Source organism: Polyodon spathula, chromosome 12 (assembly GCF_017654505.1).
Source record: "Polyodon spathula isolate WHYD16114869_AA chromosome 12, ASM1765450v1, whole genome shotgun sequence".
Taxonomy (NCBI): domain Eukaryota; kingdom Metazoa; phylum Chordata; class Actinopteri; order Acipenseriformes; family Polyodontidae; genus Polyodon; species Polyodon spathula.
This window is the reverse complement of record NC_054545.1, coordinates 9077892-9092411: the sequence shown is the minus strand read 5'-3', so window position 1 is coordinate 9092411 and position 14520 is coordinate 9077892. Positions and strand designations below refer to the sequence as shown.

Genomic DNA, 14520 nt, shown 5'->3' with positions numbered 1-14520 from the left:
TACTAATTACACAAAATGGTAGAATAAATATTGAATGAAAATGCATGGCGTACTGAGGAATGAGCACGTACTGTCTGTCTGTGTTAATCACTTCATAAAAATGATGTTCTTGATTACCCTAGTACCTGCATTTTATTTTATTTTGTTTTCACTGCAGGTGACGTAAACTAAAAGCAGTTGTTTACGCAGTTTTGACAAAAGTTGCTTTTGCTACAGGAAGTGGCTAAAAACCGGGACTTTTTAAAGATTTTAAAGTCTTCTTATTATGAACAGTTTGGTCTTGAGGGGATACGATTCCTTCACTTTACATCATTCTTCCAGCCACTGACTGCAACTCTACTGCATAAAATATACATTAAATATAGATATTTGTATTGAATCCTTTGTGGTTCTACAAAAAAAAAAATGTTTTTCAATTTTTAAAACTTAAAAAAAATGGTTTTAAGGGGAGAGGTTGGTACATTATTTTAAAAATTAAAATAGATCACTAGTAATCTATTGCATTTTCTGCAATTTTACAGACTCTTTAAAAACAGTGAACAATACTTTGCTATTACTCTTCTTCTTCTTCTTCTTCTTCTTCTTCTTCTTCTTCTTCTTAGCTCAGGCAATCACTTTCATTAAAATTGCTGGTGGTGACATTTCTAATTACAATATTTTGAGAAATAATAATAATACTACCTTTAAAATAATATTCTTTGCTAGAGTAGTTTTCTCCTGTATGTTTACGAACAAACACTAATTGTTTTAATTAATAAAACTGTATCATGAAAAAAGACATTTTGAAATGACAGAAATGATATACTCATCAGATAAATTATTTCATGAAATCTTCCTTTGGGCACTCAGATGGTTATTGATGTACTGTACCATTTGTCAGGAACGATTATCTTGGCATTCCAGAAGGAGTTCTCATACATTCGTCAATCTTTTACAAAGATCTGTGTTAACAAGCAAGCACCTGTTGCTTTTCTTATGATTCAACTTCCTGGGGCCTGGGGTCTTTCATACCACCCAAATGACCCTGGTGGTCAAGATCCTGTGAGACTCCATTCAATTAATTTTCCTGCTATTTTCTTGTTTCATCAGGAAACATCTGTCTCATTCTTATAAGTCTCTTAAGAAAGCAGGGTGTGAACTACCATAGGAGTACCGGTAGTGCACAAGAACCACCATGGAAACATTTTAATCCAGTAAAAGTAACAAATAAATGGACATTTCCCTGGATTAAACTGAAATGCATACAGTAAACTAGACTATAGAGTGATTTTCCTATTAAAAAAAAAAAATACCAAACCTGCTCAACAAACAACAAAAATGGTCTTCTCTGGGACTACATAGTGCAGTTATTGCTATGCATCCAAAACTGTGTGCAAGGAAGCAGGCACATCTATATGTTCCCCCAGTATTATTGTTAAATAACATGTATAGTATAAATTACATCTTAGAAAGACTGCAAAAAGACTGATTTTTAAAGTATAATACTATTTAAAATAGTAAGTAAGTGCAATTCCAGTTTATGATTAATATGTACTATATTTTTGTTTGATTTCCTAACTTAACAGAGCGAGAAATGTTACTCCTTTGTAACATTTCCAATTCCCTAGATCTAGGAAGTTTGATTCATATCAACTCTGAACACACTTCCTACTGTTGTTTTCTTGGGAGGGTCTTGTTTAGAGGGCATGAGTGCGTAGGGCAGGAACAGATTATTTGTCCAGAGTCTGGTGAAGAAGAAGCTGTGTGAAACAAAGGCAGCTCCATAGTATATAACAGACTGAAAATGCATCTCTGGATGTATCTGGTTTTCTTTTGGAAGGCTGTTCTCTGCGAGCCTCTCAAGGACCACATGTTATGCACGGATCTGTTTACGTGCTACAGTGCGCATTACACAAGTGTGGCATATGACTCAGCATTCTGTGAGAGTAAGGGAGTTTTGACCACCATGTCCACTGAGCAAGAAAATCAACGTATCCTGCAGCTTTTAGAAAACACTAACAGTGGAAATGTTTCATTCTGGATAGGCCTCAAGAGAGAAAAGCAACAGTGTACACAGAAAGAGTTAAAACTTCGGGGATTTCGTTGGAAAGATGGGGGCAGTAGTCAAACCGAAGTAAGTAAATGGATTAAAGAACCAGCACTGACATGTACAGATAGTCGCTGTGGAACCCTTAAAGTATCACTCAACAGAAACAAAGTGCTACAGGAATGGGGCTGGGAAGACGCAAGCTGTAAAAAACAATATGGTTTTATTTGTAAGTATCAAGATGAAGAAATGTGCAAGGCACTCCAGATAAAAGGTATGTCAGCAGTGAACTACACAGCACATTATCAGTTAACGATGCTATCGTTTCAGTATTTACCATCAAAGACCTTAGCAAATGTCACTTGTCAATCTGGAAAAAATGTTGTGTTGAAGTGCCAGAATCAGGCGTGGCAACTGACATCCAATGGATACACAGATTTGGAATACATGTGCTTGTGCAAAGAAGGTCACGCTCAAAGCGACGAAGGAAAATGTGTAGACATTGATGAATGCCAAAAAAACCCATGCGAGTTTAAATGTGTCAACACTGTTGGCAGCTTTTCTTGTGAGTGTGATAAAAGCAAAGGGTATGCTCTTGGAGAAGACAAAAAGTCATGCCTCCATCAAAAAGGAATCCAAATAGGGTCTGGTAGTACAAGAATGCCTTTTGATGACATCACCAGTATAGTGAATGACATGGCTCCAAATGCTGATGAAAAACACCTCAGTGAGTCTTCTACTCGCTTATCTTCCACACATCAGCCGTTGAATGAAAGGAACCCAGCTCCAACTTCAGCTTCAGGCTTCACAACTCCGGTTCATGATGAAGACTTTAAAAGCAAGGAAACCCGGTCGAATGTGTTCATTCCCGTTGTGGTTGGAATTGTGGTTTTGGTTCTGTTGATTGTAATTGTGGTTGGTGTATTTAAGTGTTGCTTCAGAAAGAGCTCTAAGACATTGAAGTCCAGAAAAAGAAAACCATCAAATGGTTCAATGGATTTATCAGCTAAAAACAATGACTCTGCACAGCATGTGAATGAAAATGCTATTGAAAAGGAGAACAATTACATTGCAGGTTGAGATGGTGTACTCTCTAATGATAACAACAGCAAGTTTTTTGTACTAGAAAATTCATGTGTATTTTCTTTTTAGTTTTTTTTTTTTTCAGGGGATGTGTATAGAAATGGCGATGTATTATATTGCAAAGAAACATCTGTTTGTATGCCCTGTTTGAAGATTTATGATAAAGAGTAATTTGCTGTATATGTTTTTTTTATATCAATACTTTTTCTCAAAATCATAAAAATGTGTGTTTACTATATATTACGGTTTGTGGTGTGGATTTTGTGCAACATTATAAACGTTAACATACACCAGTTCTAATTGAATTGTGATATTCTGAAACTAAATGTGAGCTATTAGCTTTGGCTTTGGGCATTTTTTAAATCATCCACAGTGAAACTTTGGGTTGTAACTTTCACACTGAAAGCATTTTTAACACATTGTATATTGACAGGATTGACATGAAGTCATTTGGGGGTATAGCCACACATGCTGTGGCTTATCTGCACCATGTAAATGGCTGGATTTTGGCACAACAATAATGCATAGAGGAAATGCCCATAGAGGGGCGCTACTGGGTTACAGGTTTCCAAATAAATAAGCTGAACCCTAAAACACATTATTAGCCTCCTTCCTCCCTTACTTGTTTAAACCTATTTCGATCATTAAAATAAAAACCCCATTAGTAAATCCAGCACAGCTGACAATTCCACTGGACTTTGACTTTCATCTTATCTTTTCTGAGAAACCGTTTGACACACAGACTTTGTGTTGACAGACCTTATAGTGCGTGAAGAAAGGGGTAAAATACTTTGATTAACTTCAGAGACTCATTTTAGACATTACAATTAAAGTTGTTAGGTCAAGACGAATTATCTCAGAATCGTATTACATATGAATCTGTTAATCTGAGAACACAAAGATTTGAAATGCTAAATTTTAGGGGGCGTATTATTGCAAGCTACCAAGAAACAAACAAACAAACAAACAAACAAACAAAAAACGTAATCTGAAATATAAAAGCGTATTAATATATTTTGTCATTTACCAGAGAACCTAAACAATACAATGTATGGTCCAAGCAGGAAAAAGCACAAAATCTATCTTCGTAATTCAACTTTTATTTTCATATGTCTGCTTAAAATTATTTATTTAAATTATAATGACGAATATGTTCTTATATTTTTTTTTCAACTAGGCAGGAAATTACACTGTTTACATAAGTAAATGTCGTCTCCAGGGAAAGCTCTTTTCGGTTGCTTTGATAAAGTAAATAAACACGATGGTAAGAGAATATGTGCTCAGCCATTCGGAAGATAATCCTTTTTTTCTTAACATAAATTCACACAGCAATGTTTTATTTAACGTGGCAGTGTGATAAACAAACAGCAGCCAAGTGCGTTGCTACCTTCATTTCCACATAAATCAAACATATTAACAGTGCAGGGTGATGGGAAAAGGCAATCGCAGTACAAAGAACATTGTAGCATCCTCTATGTTGCCAGGCACCCGCGTCCACATGTTGACATTTTAAATGAACAAACTGGTCGAGCTGACTGCTGTACGTGAAGTTTAAAAGGCACATTTCAAAGGCAGTTTTGCGCTCATTGCATTTGCTAACACCATACCTGTCAACATTGAGTTTTCAAAACATTTTTGCAAACTGAATTCTCATATCTGTCAACTTTTGAAAGTACAAAATCGGGAGCAAAACAAGTGAACTTGCCTCGCGCGCTGAATGCATGCCTGTCACAGGACTCTCCTGGGTACTAAACGCCGCTTTGTGCAGATGGGAATTGCTGTAATCACACACCGGCCATGAATTTTTTAGACATTAAATGCTTGCTGACATAAGTGGGTTCAATAGTAGAATACGAGAGAAAATCTGTGAGAAGGGTCCAAAATACGGGAGATTTCTGGTGAATACGGGAGAGTTTACAGGTCTGTAATACACGTTAACCATAGCTGTTCTTTAATATTATTGTACAAATTACTTTATATATATCTATTAATATATATATAATTATATATATATATATATAGATATATAATATATATATAATATATATAATTATATGATACATGTCGACATGGGTAAGGGTTATCCTAAATATTTTAAATTACTATGGTGTACAGCTGTACCATTCCCAAAGACCATTAGACTAGGGTCCACCTACAATACATTTTACTCATTATATACCAGAAAAGAACGAGTTTAATAAATTCGCAAACATAAAGATAATAGCCACATTATTATTGTTGGTGCAAAATTTAATGACATCGAAGCAACATAAGACACAGTAAAAAGAAGCAGCAATAGCCTACACAAACACGAAACAGTCACTTCGTTAAATTTGTTCATGTGACACATGTTAAATTCTCCCAAACAATGTCAAACTCGTCAATGATTTTCCGTTCCTCACAGTGTTGTAGTCCTGGATGCGTAAGTACCATTTCGATACGTGCTGTCCGATTCCAGGTTGTCTGGTTGAAATTCATCAACACTGTAAGCTCTACTTTTGAGAGCAGTTGCATAGTAATCGATTGGCTCTTCTGTTGCATTGTCCATCCAACGCAGGCACAATATTCTTTGGAACGATCTTTTAAAATTGTCCGAAAGAAATCCATAGAGTATAGGATTGGCGCAGCTATTGGCATACCCTAGAATGACAGAAAGCTGGCTGATAGTTGCATTATGCTGCTGCACAAAGACGTTCACCAGCTGGACAATGTAAAACGGCATCCAGCAGATGACAAATACCGTCACCACCATCATCACCATGAGAGTGATTTTTCTTTCCGACTTCTTGCGTTGTTGCCAGCCCGCTTTGAGAGCAACCACTCTCATTTTAACAATGATAAGAATATAACACAGGCATATTGCGATAACAGGGAACAGAAACCCCATCAGAAATGTATAAATCACAAACACTGCCATCCACTGACGCTGTGGGTCAGGCATCTGCATGTTGCAAGCTACGGAGCCGTCAGAGTTGGGTGCTGTAGTAGAAAAAATTATTATGGGCAATATGACCATTATGGAGAACATCCACACCCCGAAGTTCACCATCTTTGCTATGGTCGGTCTCCTGTATCTGGCAGCTTTGATAGGGTGCACCACTGCAATGTAACGGTCGATGCTTAGGACGGTAAGGCAGTATATACTAGTAAACATATTGATGGCATCTACGCTAAGAACAAGGCGGCACAGTAAGGATCCAAAGGGCCAGTGATGCAGCAACGAAGAAGTCACCAGAAACGGCACACTCAGCATAAGTAGCTCATCTGCGATGGCCAAGTTTAAAATATAGATATTAGTAGCCGTCTTCATTTTAGCATACCTCAAGATCACATAAATTACCATTGAGTTACCACAGAGCCCGACTAAGCAAACGACGGAGTAGATAAAGGAGATTAGTATAGCACTGCCGTGAGTGTCACTGTAGGTCTCGTTTCCAGAGGAATTCGACGAATAAAATCCGTCCTCTAAATTCAGGTGTCTAGAGGAGTTGTTGGGCAGCATTTTGTAAACAAAAAAAAAAAAAAGCAAAACAAAAACAGAAAAAAAATCTGAAGAGCAAAATGCTGTAAATATACTCTGAGCTTTCTCTTGTCAGTCAGACCAGTCACTAACGTATTTGCACTGAGGGGTGCTCGGTATTCTGAACAAGCATTCTCTTCAATTCTCCGTTTCGAGTGGTTCAGCGCCAAGGATAGCCCCTCGCGGTAAGATGCTTAGGTAATATTTGTTTCTCCTTTGCCGGTGAATGACACCAGTCTGAACGCCCCACAGCTGCAAAAATGATGCTGCAGCTGTACACCCTGGTACAGCAATGTGAGCTATACAAGAAATCCCTCAGTGTGCGCCAGAGAAGGTTAACTTCCACTTTTTCTTTGCGCTTAGTCTTTCAGATTGATATTTTCCAGTAGAGACGTCTGATTGGTTGGAATAGGTCTGAGGTTTTATTTTTCCTGTCACTGCTTTGGTTGTAGTGTGTGTGTGTGTGTGTGTGTGTGTGTGTGTGTGTGTGTGTGTGTGTGTGTACTTTAATTGTGTGACAGACAGACGCTGATTTCGTGTCCATTGTGTTAATGACATACACAGGTGTTTATAAAGCTGTCGACCTGTTTTCCTACTCCATACGTGAGATACGTATTTCGGTAAATATATATATATATATATATATATATATATATATATATATATATATATATATATATATAGAGAGAGAGAGAGAGAGAGAGAGAGAGAGAGAGAGAGAGAGAGAGAGAGAGAGAGAGAGAGAGAGATAAATTGTACCATTTTATTTTTTTTGGAATGAGGTGCACGAAACAGCGTTTAAAATTTACTGAGAGTTTTTATCTCGTCTTCCAAATTGACAGTTTACTCGTGATACCTGAGCCACTCTCAAATGTATTTTAAGAAGAAACCGTTTGAACAACGGTCAATTCCTTGTGTACCTTAAAGAGTTAATGAAGTAATCGATATATTGCATTTTATCCAGATTCTGTTTATCGCTTTATAATGTATTGTACTTTTATGCAGGACACACATGCTTGCACATCAGCATATTGTACAGCCTTTTCCATTTCTGTTGATCTTTTTGAATAGCCTTTTATCTGAACGATATATCAACAATTTACTTGTTCAATCTGTTCCATTCATTACCGCGGCTGCACACTTCTGGAAAAACTCATTATGACATTTTCACCTCAGAGTAGTATGCCTTTCCAGCCTCTTCATGCTACATATAGATAAGATATAGAACAATGCAGAAAATAAACAAATTGATAGACGTTAATTTTCAAAACGCTCTTTACTGAAATTGAAAGCGAGTTCAACCAAGTTCATACAAATAGCACCGTCTGGCTGTTATCTTGGATGCAGAGAAAGGATGGTAACAGTGTTTCTTTGTGTTTGTTTGAAAAGCAGTAAAAACATAACGATGACCCCAGGTTTATCCTACCAGTCAACTTAACCAACCAAGGTTTTCATATTTGAAAAACGTACCGTAATCAGTAACATCATTTTGCCAATACAAACATATCTGTACATATTAGCGTCTGATGGCATTTAAGATAATTAATAATTCAATGGTCTTGTAAAAGTTGTACAATGTGTTTATTTATTACTGTAGGTACACACCAGCTGGGAAAAAAAAGACATGAACACTTGGACAGTGAATTGTTAGGTACTACAGGATGAAATGCAACAGATGTGAAATAAACTTTTAAACACTAACAAAAGACACTAATAATAGAGAAAGAAAGAAAGAAAGAAAGAAAGAAAGAAAGAAAGAAAGAAAGAAAGAAAGAAAGAAAGAAAGAAAAATAAATTTAATATAATATTTACAGTTTGGATTCTACATCACATACTTTTCTTTTGTGACTGCTGTTGTATTAAATATTGAAAAAAGGTTTGCATTACATATTGATGTTTTGCAGTATTGATTCTAGTGCAGTGAGTTTACCATGTTTTAAATGTTCAGTTTTTAACAAATAGTGTTGGTGGGGATATATCCTACGTTGGTTACAGTTCCAGGCCTGACAGACTAAACAGACAAAGAACATCCCTCCCCTCACTTTTAAGAGAAGCTTTGTAAGTTCAAACAGGATGGGGCAACAGGACCCTTCACTAGACGATTGGCATGTTGTGCTTCATTTTATAAGCTCACATATATCCCTCATTCGTTCTCTTTGCTCCCTCTTTCTCACTATTATTATTATGGGATGCTGCCTTGAAGTATTGACCATGCCAATCCGTACAAAACCCTTCTATCATATTATTTTGATAAATTTTACATTTTCTCTTTCATTTTAGGGGTCTTGATTTCACTTGAGTGGTTCAGGACCTTCAAAGCAAACCTTGCAGGAAGATTCATTTGTTTAAAAATAAATGCACTTACAGCAACAGGAACATCGAAAATGGACTATTCATGTACTTGGAAAATCAAAGGTCAAATGTAATAGCCTGTGAGTACAATGTGAACAGGGAAAGAAATCTTATGTTACAACCTTTTTTTTTCTTTTTTTTTTCAATTTGGAACCAGGCACATGTTTGTCTTTGGTGCCAAACGGGAACACAGCCAGACTTGGTGGTGGCCTTTTGTTTCTCTTGTATAAAGCATCTTCAACTGACTTTTAAATTCATATATAATATTTTGGGTTTATCACCTTTCATTAAAGTTGATCAGACAATTTACTGTAACAATATAACTGTACATTTAATGCCATTTCTTTTCCCTAAAAATATTTGGTTTTCAAAGTGCTTGTTTTCAAACTTTAATAAAATCTTTATATTAAACTTGTCACAGCCCTGAAATAAGTAATATGAGAACACATTAGGCCTATGTGTAGACTTTACTTTAATAGATGTCCTGAATGCGTAGATGAACGCTTTTAAATTCTTATTAACTACAGCAATGCCCTGAACGGAAAATTGAAGTATGTTTTCCATTAAATCCCAATTTAACATTTTAATTAGAATACTACTGGTCTATCCAGTTTTACTCTTTGGCCAGCAAGATAGTTCATACCTTAAGTAAATATTTTGTTCAGTTCAAGTGCCTTTAATGTAACAATGGAAGTTAGGATGGTGGCATTGGGTTAGGTGCTAGGGGAAAATAATTGATCGAGAAACATTAAGAATTACATTTACAGTCAACATTTTAGAACAAGCTTTATAAAGAGTGTTAAATTTGTTGAGCCACAACTACACCCACAAAACAAATCAGCCTGTACTCACATAATGTTAACAACAACAACAAAATCAGCAACATAACAAAATGGGCTGGTACCAGAATTAAACATTGCTGTTGCAAATCAAAGTGCTGTATCAGGATTTGTGAAGTCATAGCAACAGTTAGACAGTCCAGGTGAACAAAAGCCAAAGACACAGAAAGTGTAAGTTTAGTATATTCTGTTGTGCTATGCATGAGTCCAGATAAAAAATGATCATCTTAAGCCATATTCATATAAAAAAATAAAAGAGCAGCACCAGCACTGATGAAGTATTTTATCTTCTGATTTACCCACTAACACTTAACAATATTGAAGCTTCAGTGCATTTTGCAGGCTTGTCTCTATTCCCAGACAATGCTTTTTCAATGATCTACAGCACCTGCGTGGAAATAATTGTTTCTACAGCAGACGGTATTGAAAGCCGCGTTGGTGTGGGTCATATTTTTCAGCAGAATCACGAGATTAAAGGTGATGCAAAGACAATGCAAACACAATGATGGAAGCATGCATTTGAAAGGGCTAGAGCCAAGAGATACTCGCTTCTCTAGAAGGCAGCATGAAGCTGTGTTTCTGCTGTTTTTAAATTCTGTGATATATAGATGCTCAAGTGATCGTGACTAGTTTTTAGAATTAATTGTTAAGAATAATAATGTGATTACCTTAACCTGATGATGAACATGATGTGCTGGGAGCACTAGTGCGATGGATGCTAGTAAACACGGACCCCGCATATCATAATAAGCCCATTATGACATTTGCTCTTCAACTATTCAGCATAGATATCACGTTTCTTAATATGTTCTACCCGATTTCATTAGCATTTCCACTATATGTTGTACACATTTTCATTAAGCACTGTGCCATCAAGCTAAGCATAGTTTTTCTTCTTCTGTTCACCTCCCTGACTTCATTATCTGTTGATTTAGCCTGTCATTTTGATTTAGGCTTGAAATGTAACACACAACACAACATGTCAAGCACAAACAAGACAGTGAGGAAACGGGAAGTGACCTTTCACTCAACAGGGATCTGTTTCACTCCATAATGTTGTATTTGTGTTGGCATAGTAACTCACACAGCGAAAAAGATATTTCAGTAGCTCGGCCCATGGGGTGGTTTAGTGGTGGCACAAAGTGTGGGTGCTTTTTGCAGGCATAACCTATTCACACTGGAAGTGAAGAAATAATAGACTGCATCATTGCAGGCACAGACAGGGCAATGTTGTTCTGTGTGAATGGACCTTTATTTTATTTTTTAAAAGCGGTGGTGCAGTAATACTGGCAGCTTTTGGAAACTAATGGGTCAGGTGTGCATGTTTTTAAGTGCACAGATTGGGAGATTGACCTGGAAGCTTCCTGGGTGTACATTCCCACAGTCTGTACTTGCTGAAAATATGTCATCTCTCCAGCTCCACTGTCACTGCTCATCTGTGTTCTGACAAAGCTTAATTAAACTAATGTCCTGTGGTTTTACTGTTTGACCCTTTTGAACCTGCCGCTTCGGTATAAGCTGCTATTCATATTGCAAAGCAACCCTTTTCGGATATAGTACTTTACACTGGCTATAAGATACACAAACAGATTATTGCCTACATAAGGAGTATGTAACAAACAGACGATTACACCAAAAAAAATAACATATATTTTTGCGTTAGGATAAAAATAATATAGTATTTGTACAGTTTGTTTAGGCGGCAAAGGTGAAATTAATTCAAGTAGAAGTAACTGAAAGAGCCACTCAGTAGAACCCTTCCTAAACTGGTTTGAGTTCTCACATTCGATTGCATGCTCTAAGAAGTGCCCTCTCAAACACAGTGATCTGTGCGTCTCTGAGCTGATAGGCTAAAATGAGTAGCCAGTTACTGTTGACTGTCATAGTAACTGGTGGCTTGGTTATGTGTGTTCACGCCATTATACAGGACTGGCTTTAAGTATCTTTAATGTGCATTAAATGCATATCTGTAAACAGAAGGCGAAAGGGAAGAGCATTTTAGAGTACCCTTAAGTGAAATATTTGGAGATATACTGTAGCGGATATTTATCATACTTATATATATATATATATATATATATATATATATATATATATATATATATATATATATATATATATATATATATATATATATATATATATATATATATATAGCATTAGTTTGTAAAATAGCTAACTCATATCTAATCCAGCTTTCAGTCTTACAATTTCATAAGCAAGTGCTACTTGGGACTAGCAGTTCAAGTAGCAATTCTAGAATCTCCCATATGACTTATTTTGTTTATTTGAAATATTAATTAATTAATATTGAAAGATCAGTTAATTTGCATGTAAATTGTCAAGCAGTCAAGCCATGCTGATTGATTTAATATTCACAAATTATTTTCAGAATGTATTTCGGTACTCATACTCAACCTAAAACATGAGAACATAAAACAAGTTAGGGAAAAGTATGTTTTATGGTTCTATAATTTACTGTGAAAACATTTCTATATTATTTTAAAATGTTTTCACACTAACATTAACAAAAGTATGCAATTCTTGCTGTTAGAATCCATAGACCTATCAGTTTATGTTGAGGCAAAGGCTTGTGTTGTGATGCAATATGATGTGAGACTTCTTGCAATTAAAAATAAAGCAATTGCATGAATTTGAAGTCTTGCCACAGTTATAACTCTAAAGTCCATTAAAAAAAAAAAATGTAAATTAACTTGAATAAGGTTTTAATTTAAGGTACATTTTTTCTGTCCTTATTTAAAATGTAGCTCTTTATGTACTGACTGCTGTGGCTGTGTAAATAGTGTGTATGTCGTAAATCAAGTTGAAATACTTTGAATTTAAGTTTCTCACAGATGTGGTTAATTCCTCCCCTGCCAGATCCACATGTGGAATGTTGTTGTGTCTTGATTGACTAGTTGATGGTCAAGCCCCAGCTATGTGGTATACAAGGGAAACCAAATCCTTTGTTTAACAGAGAGGGTTCAGTGAAGGCAGATGCCCAGCTGGCACAAGGAGAGGTAGCATTCTGTGAAGGTGACTGCCCAGCCTGAATAAAGAAGTGTTTGTTTAAATTTATCCTTTTTAAACCTTCATTTTTTTCCCATGTTTGTTTGGTTCCAGTTTTTGTAAATAAACGCACACAACTGCTCTTCAAACTGCAGCTTTCCCCTCTTTGAATCTCCTTCCTGAGGGCAACCACCCTTGGCCGTGATGCTACCCTTTCACACTGCTTTCGTCTGCATCTGCATGCCCAGTTGTCTGCCGTGCTCTACATTGTAAACACGTGAACTGCCTTGAGTTTGCAACATTCATCTTTATCACAGAACTAATGGATTGCATGCCAGTATAATCTGATAACATTTGGATTTTCTACACGTTATTATGAGGACTGTTTGTTTATGCATTCACTGGTTAGAAGAAGGAGGAACAATTTGTGATTTCTTCTTGTAAACACCTATCTGTGCCATGAGAAGATTTCAATATTCAGTGAGATTTCAAAGTATAATTCTGTCCAGGATGTCATGGTTACTGTGATTCAAGACTGGAGGTAACAGAATATCGTAGGCATTTAGATCCCTGAAGCTGCAGTGTCTGCAGTGTCCCTGAAAATGTCAGTCTTCATCATTGTACTGTTAAATATGTATATGTGAAATTGGCTCTAATTGCACTCTATCATTTTACAACAGTGGTGTTAGATTTTCTGTTGAACATTTTAATATCAGAGCTTTGAGGGATTCTGACTCATGTCCTTGCAAACATTTGTAACGCTTGGTGGAAGGAGGCACAGAAACAATGAGTCTAAGGTTTGTATTACTCATATATCAATAACAATAGATGACCAATATTGAAAAGTAAAGATGTACACAATTAAGGACCAATTTTAAATATTTAGTGCAGATACTTTGGCCTTAATTCTTGTTCCCTGGGAGACTTGGTCCACCATCTTCTTTGTTGAGGTTCTGGTGAGTTTAGGATTTATGTCCTGACCTGAATATTCAGCAAATGACATATTTGTAACAAATCATTAAATTTAGAAAGAAGACCTCCACTTAGAGGTAAAAAATAACAGTTTATTGGTTGCGAAAGATATGCCTGATGGGGCACATGAACAATTGGCAAACAGTTATGCCCAACATGAACATGATAACCGACAGATAAATAATAAATTCACATTACAGTTTGGCCCATGGCCTTATCCATTGGAGCTCGATAGCCGCCAGCAGGCAGAGAAGTGGCACTTGGGGCCACCTTCCCCCTAGACAATGCACACAGCAGGGTGGAGGCAGGGAGGAGGAGGACCAAACAAAGAAATGACAGGGGTTTGTAGGCAGAGAGACCTATTTAACTGGTCAAACTGGTAACATATGAGATTGATGGGTGGTTTCCAAGGATTTGGGATAGGGCACAATCCTATGGTTTTATATGAGAAAGATTCCTTAGACGAGTTGTATTCATATTTGAATGCTTCCATTGCTAGCGTACAAACAGAAAAAAAGTGTGTTTTTATATGTGGTGCCAAAAGTCAGTTAGAGTAACACAGCTTATTAGTCTAATAAAAGGAAAACAATATGCTTTACTGGATTGTGAAATGTAATTTCTCTCAGCTTTATTTAGATACTTGTCTCAGTGGCTTGAAGCACATTGCACTTTAGGGAATAATCTGGCATTATATTGTAACACAGAAAAACTGCTGAATC

The 14520-nt window shown here is 36.4% G+C and overlaps 2 protein-coding genes across 2 annotated transcripts; one reads left to right on the top strand and one right to left on the bottom strand.

Annotated features, from left to right (window-relative positions):
* Positions 1–1730: 1730 nt before the first annotated feature.
* LOC121323940 (complement component C1q receptor-like) lies at positions 1731–3361 on the top strand. The gene has a single exon (XM_041265277.1). It carries the CDS (start codon positions 1784–1786, stop codon positions 3104–3106), a length of 1323 nt encoding a protein of 440 aa, XP_041121211.1. The 5' UTR covers positions 1731–1783; the 3' UTR covers positions 3107–3361.
* A 1885-nt stretch (positions 3362–5246) lies between these two features.
* On the bottom strand, positions 5247–7011 carry LOC121324705 (somatostatin receptor type 1-like). Its single transcript, XM_041266826.1, has one exon. The coding sequence runs from the start codon at positions 6609–6611 to the stop codon at positions 5508–5510; it is 1104 nt and encodes a 367-aa protein (XP_041122760.1). The 5' UTR covers positions 6612–7011; the 3' UTR covers positions 5247–5507.
* Between the last annotated feature and the right edge of the window lie 7509 nt (positions 7012–14520).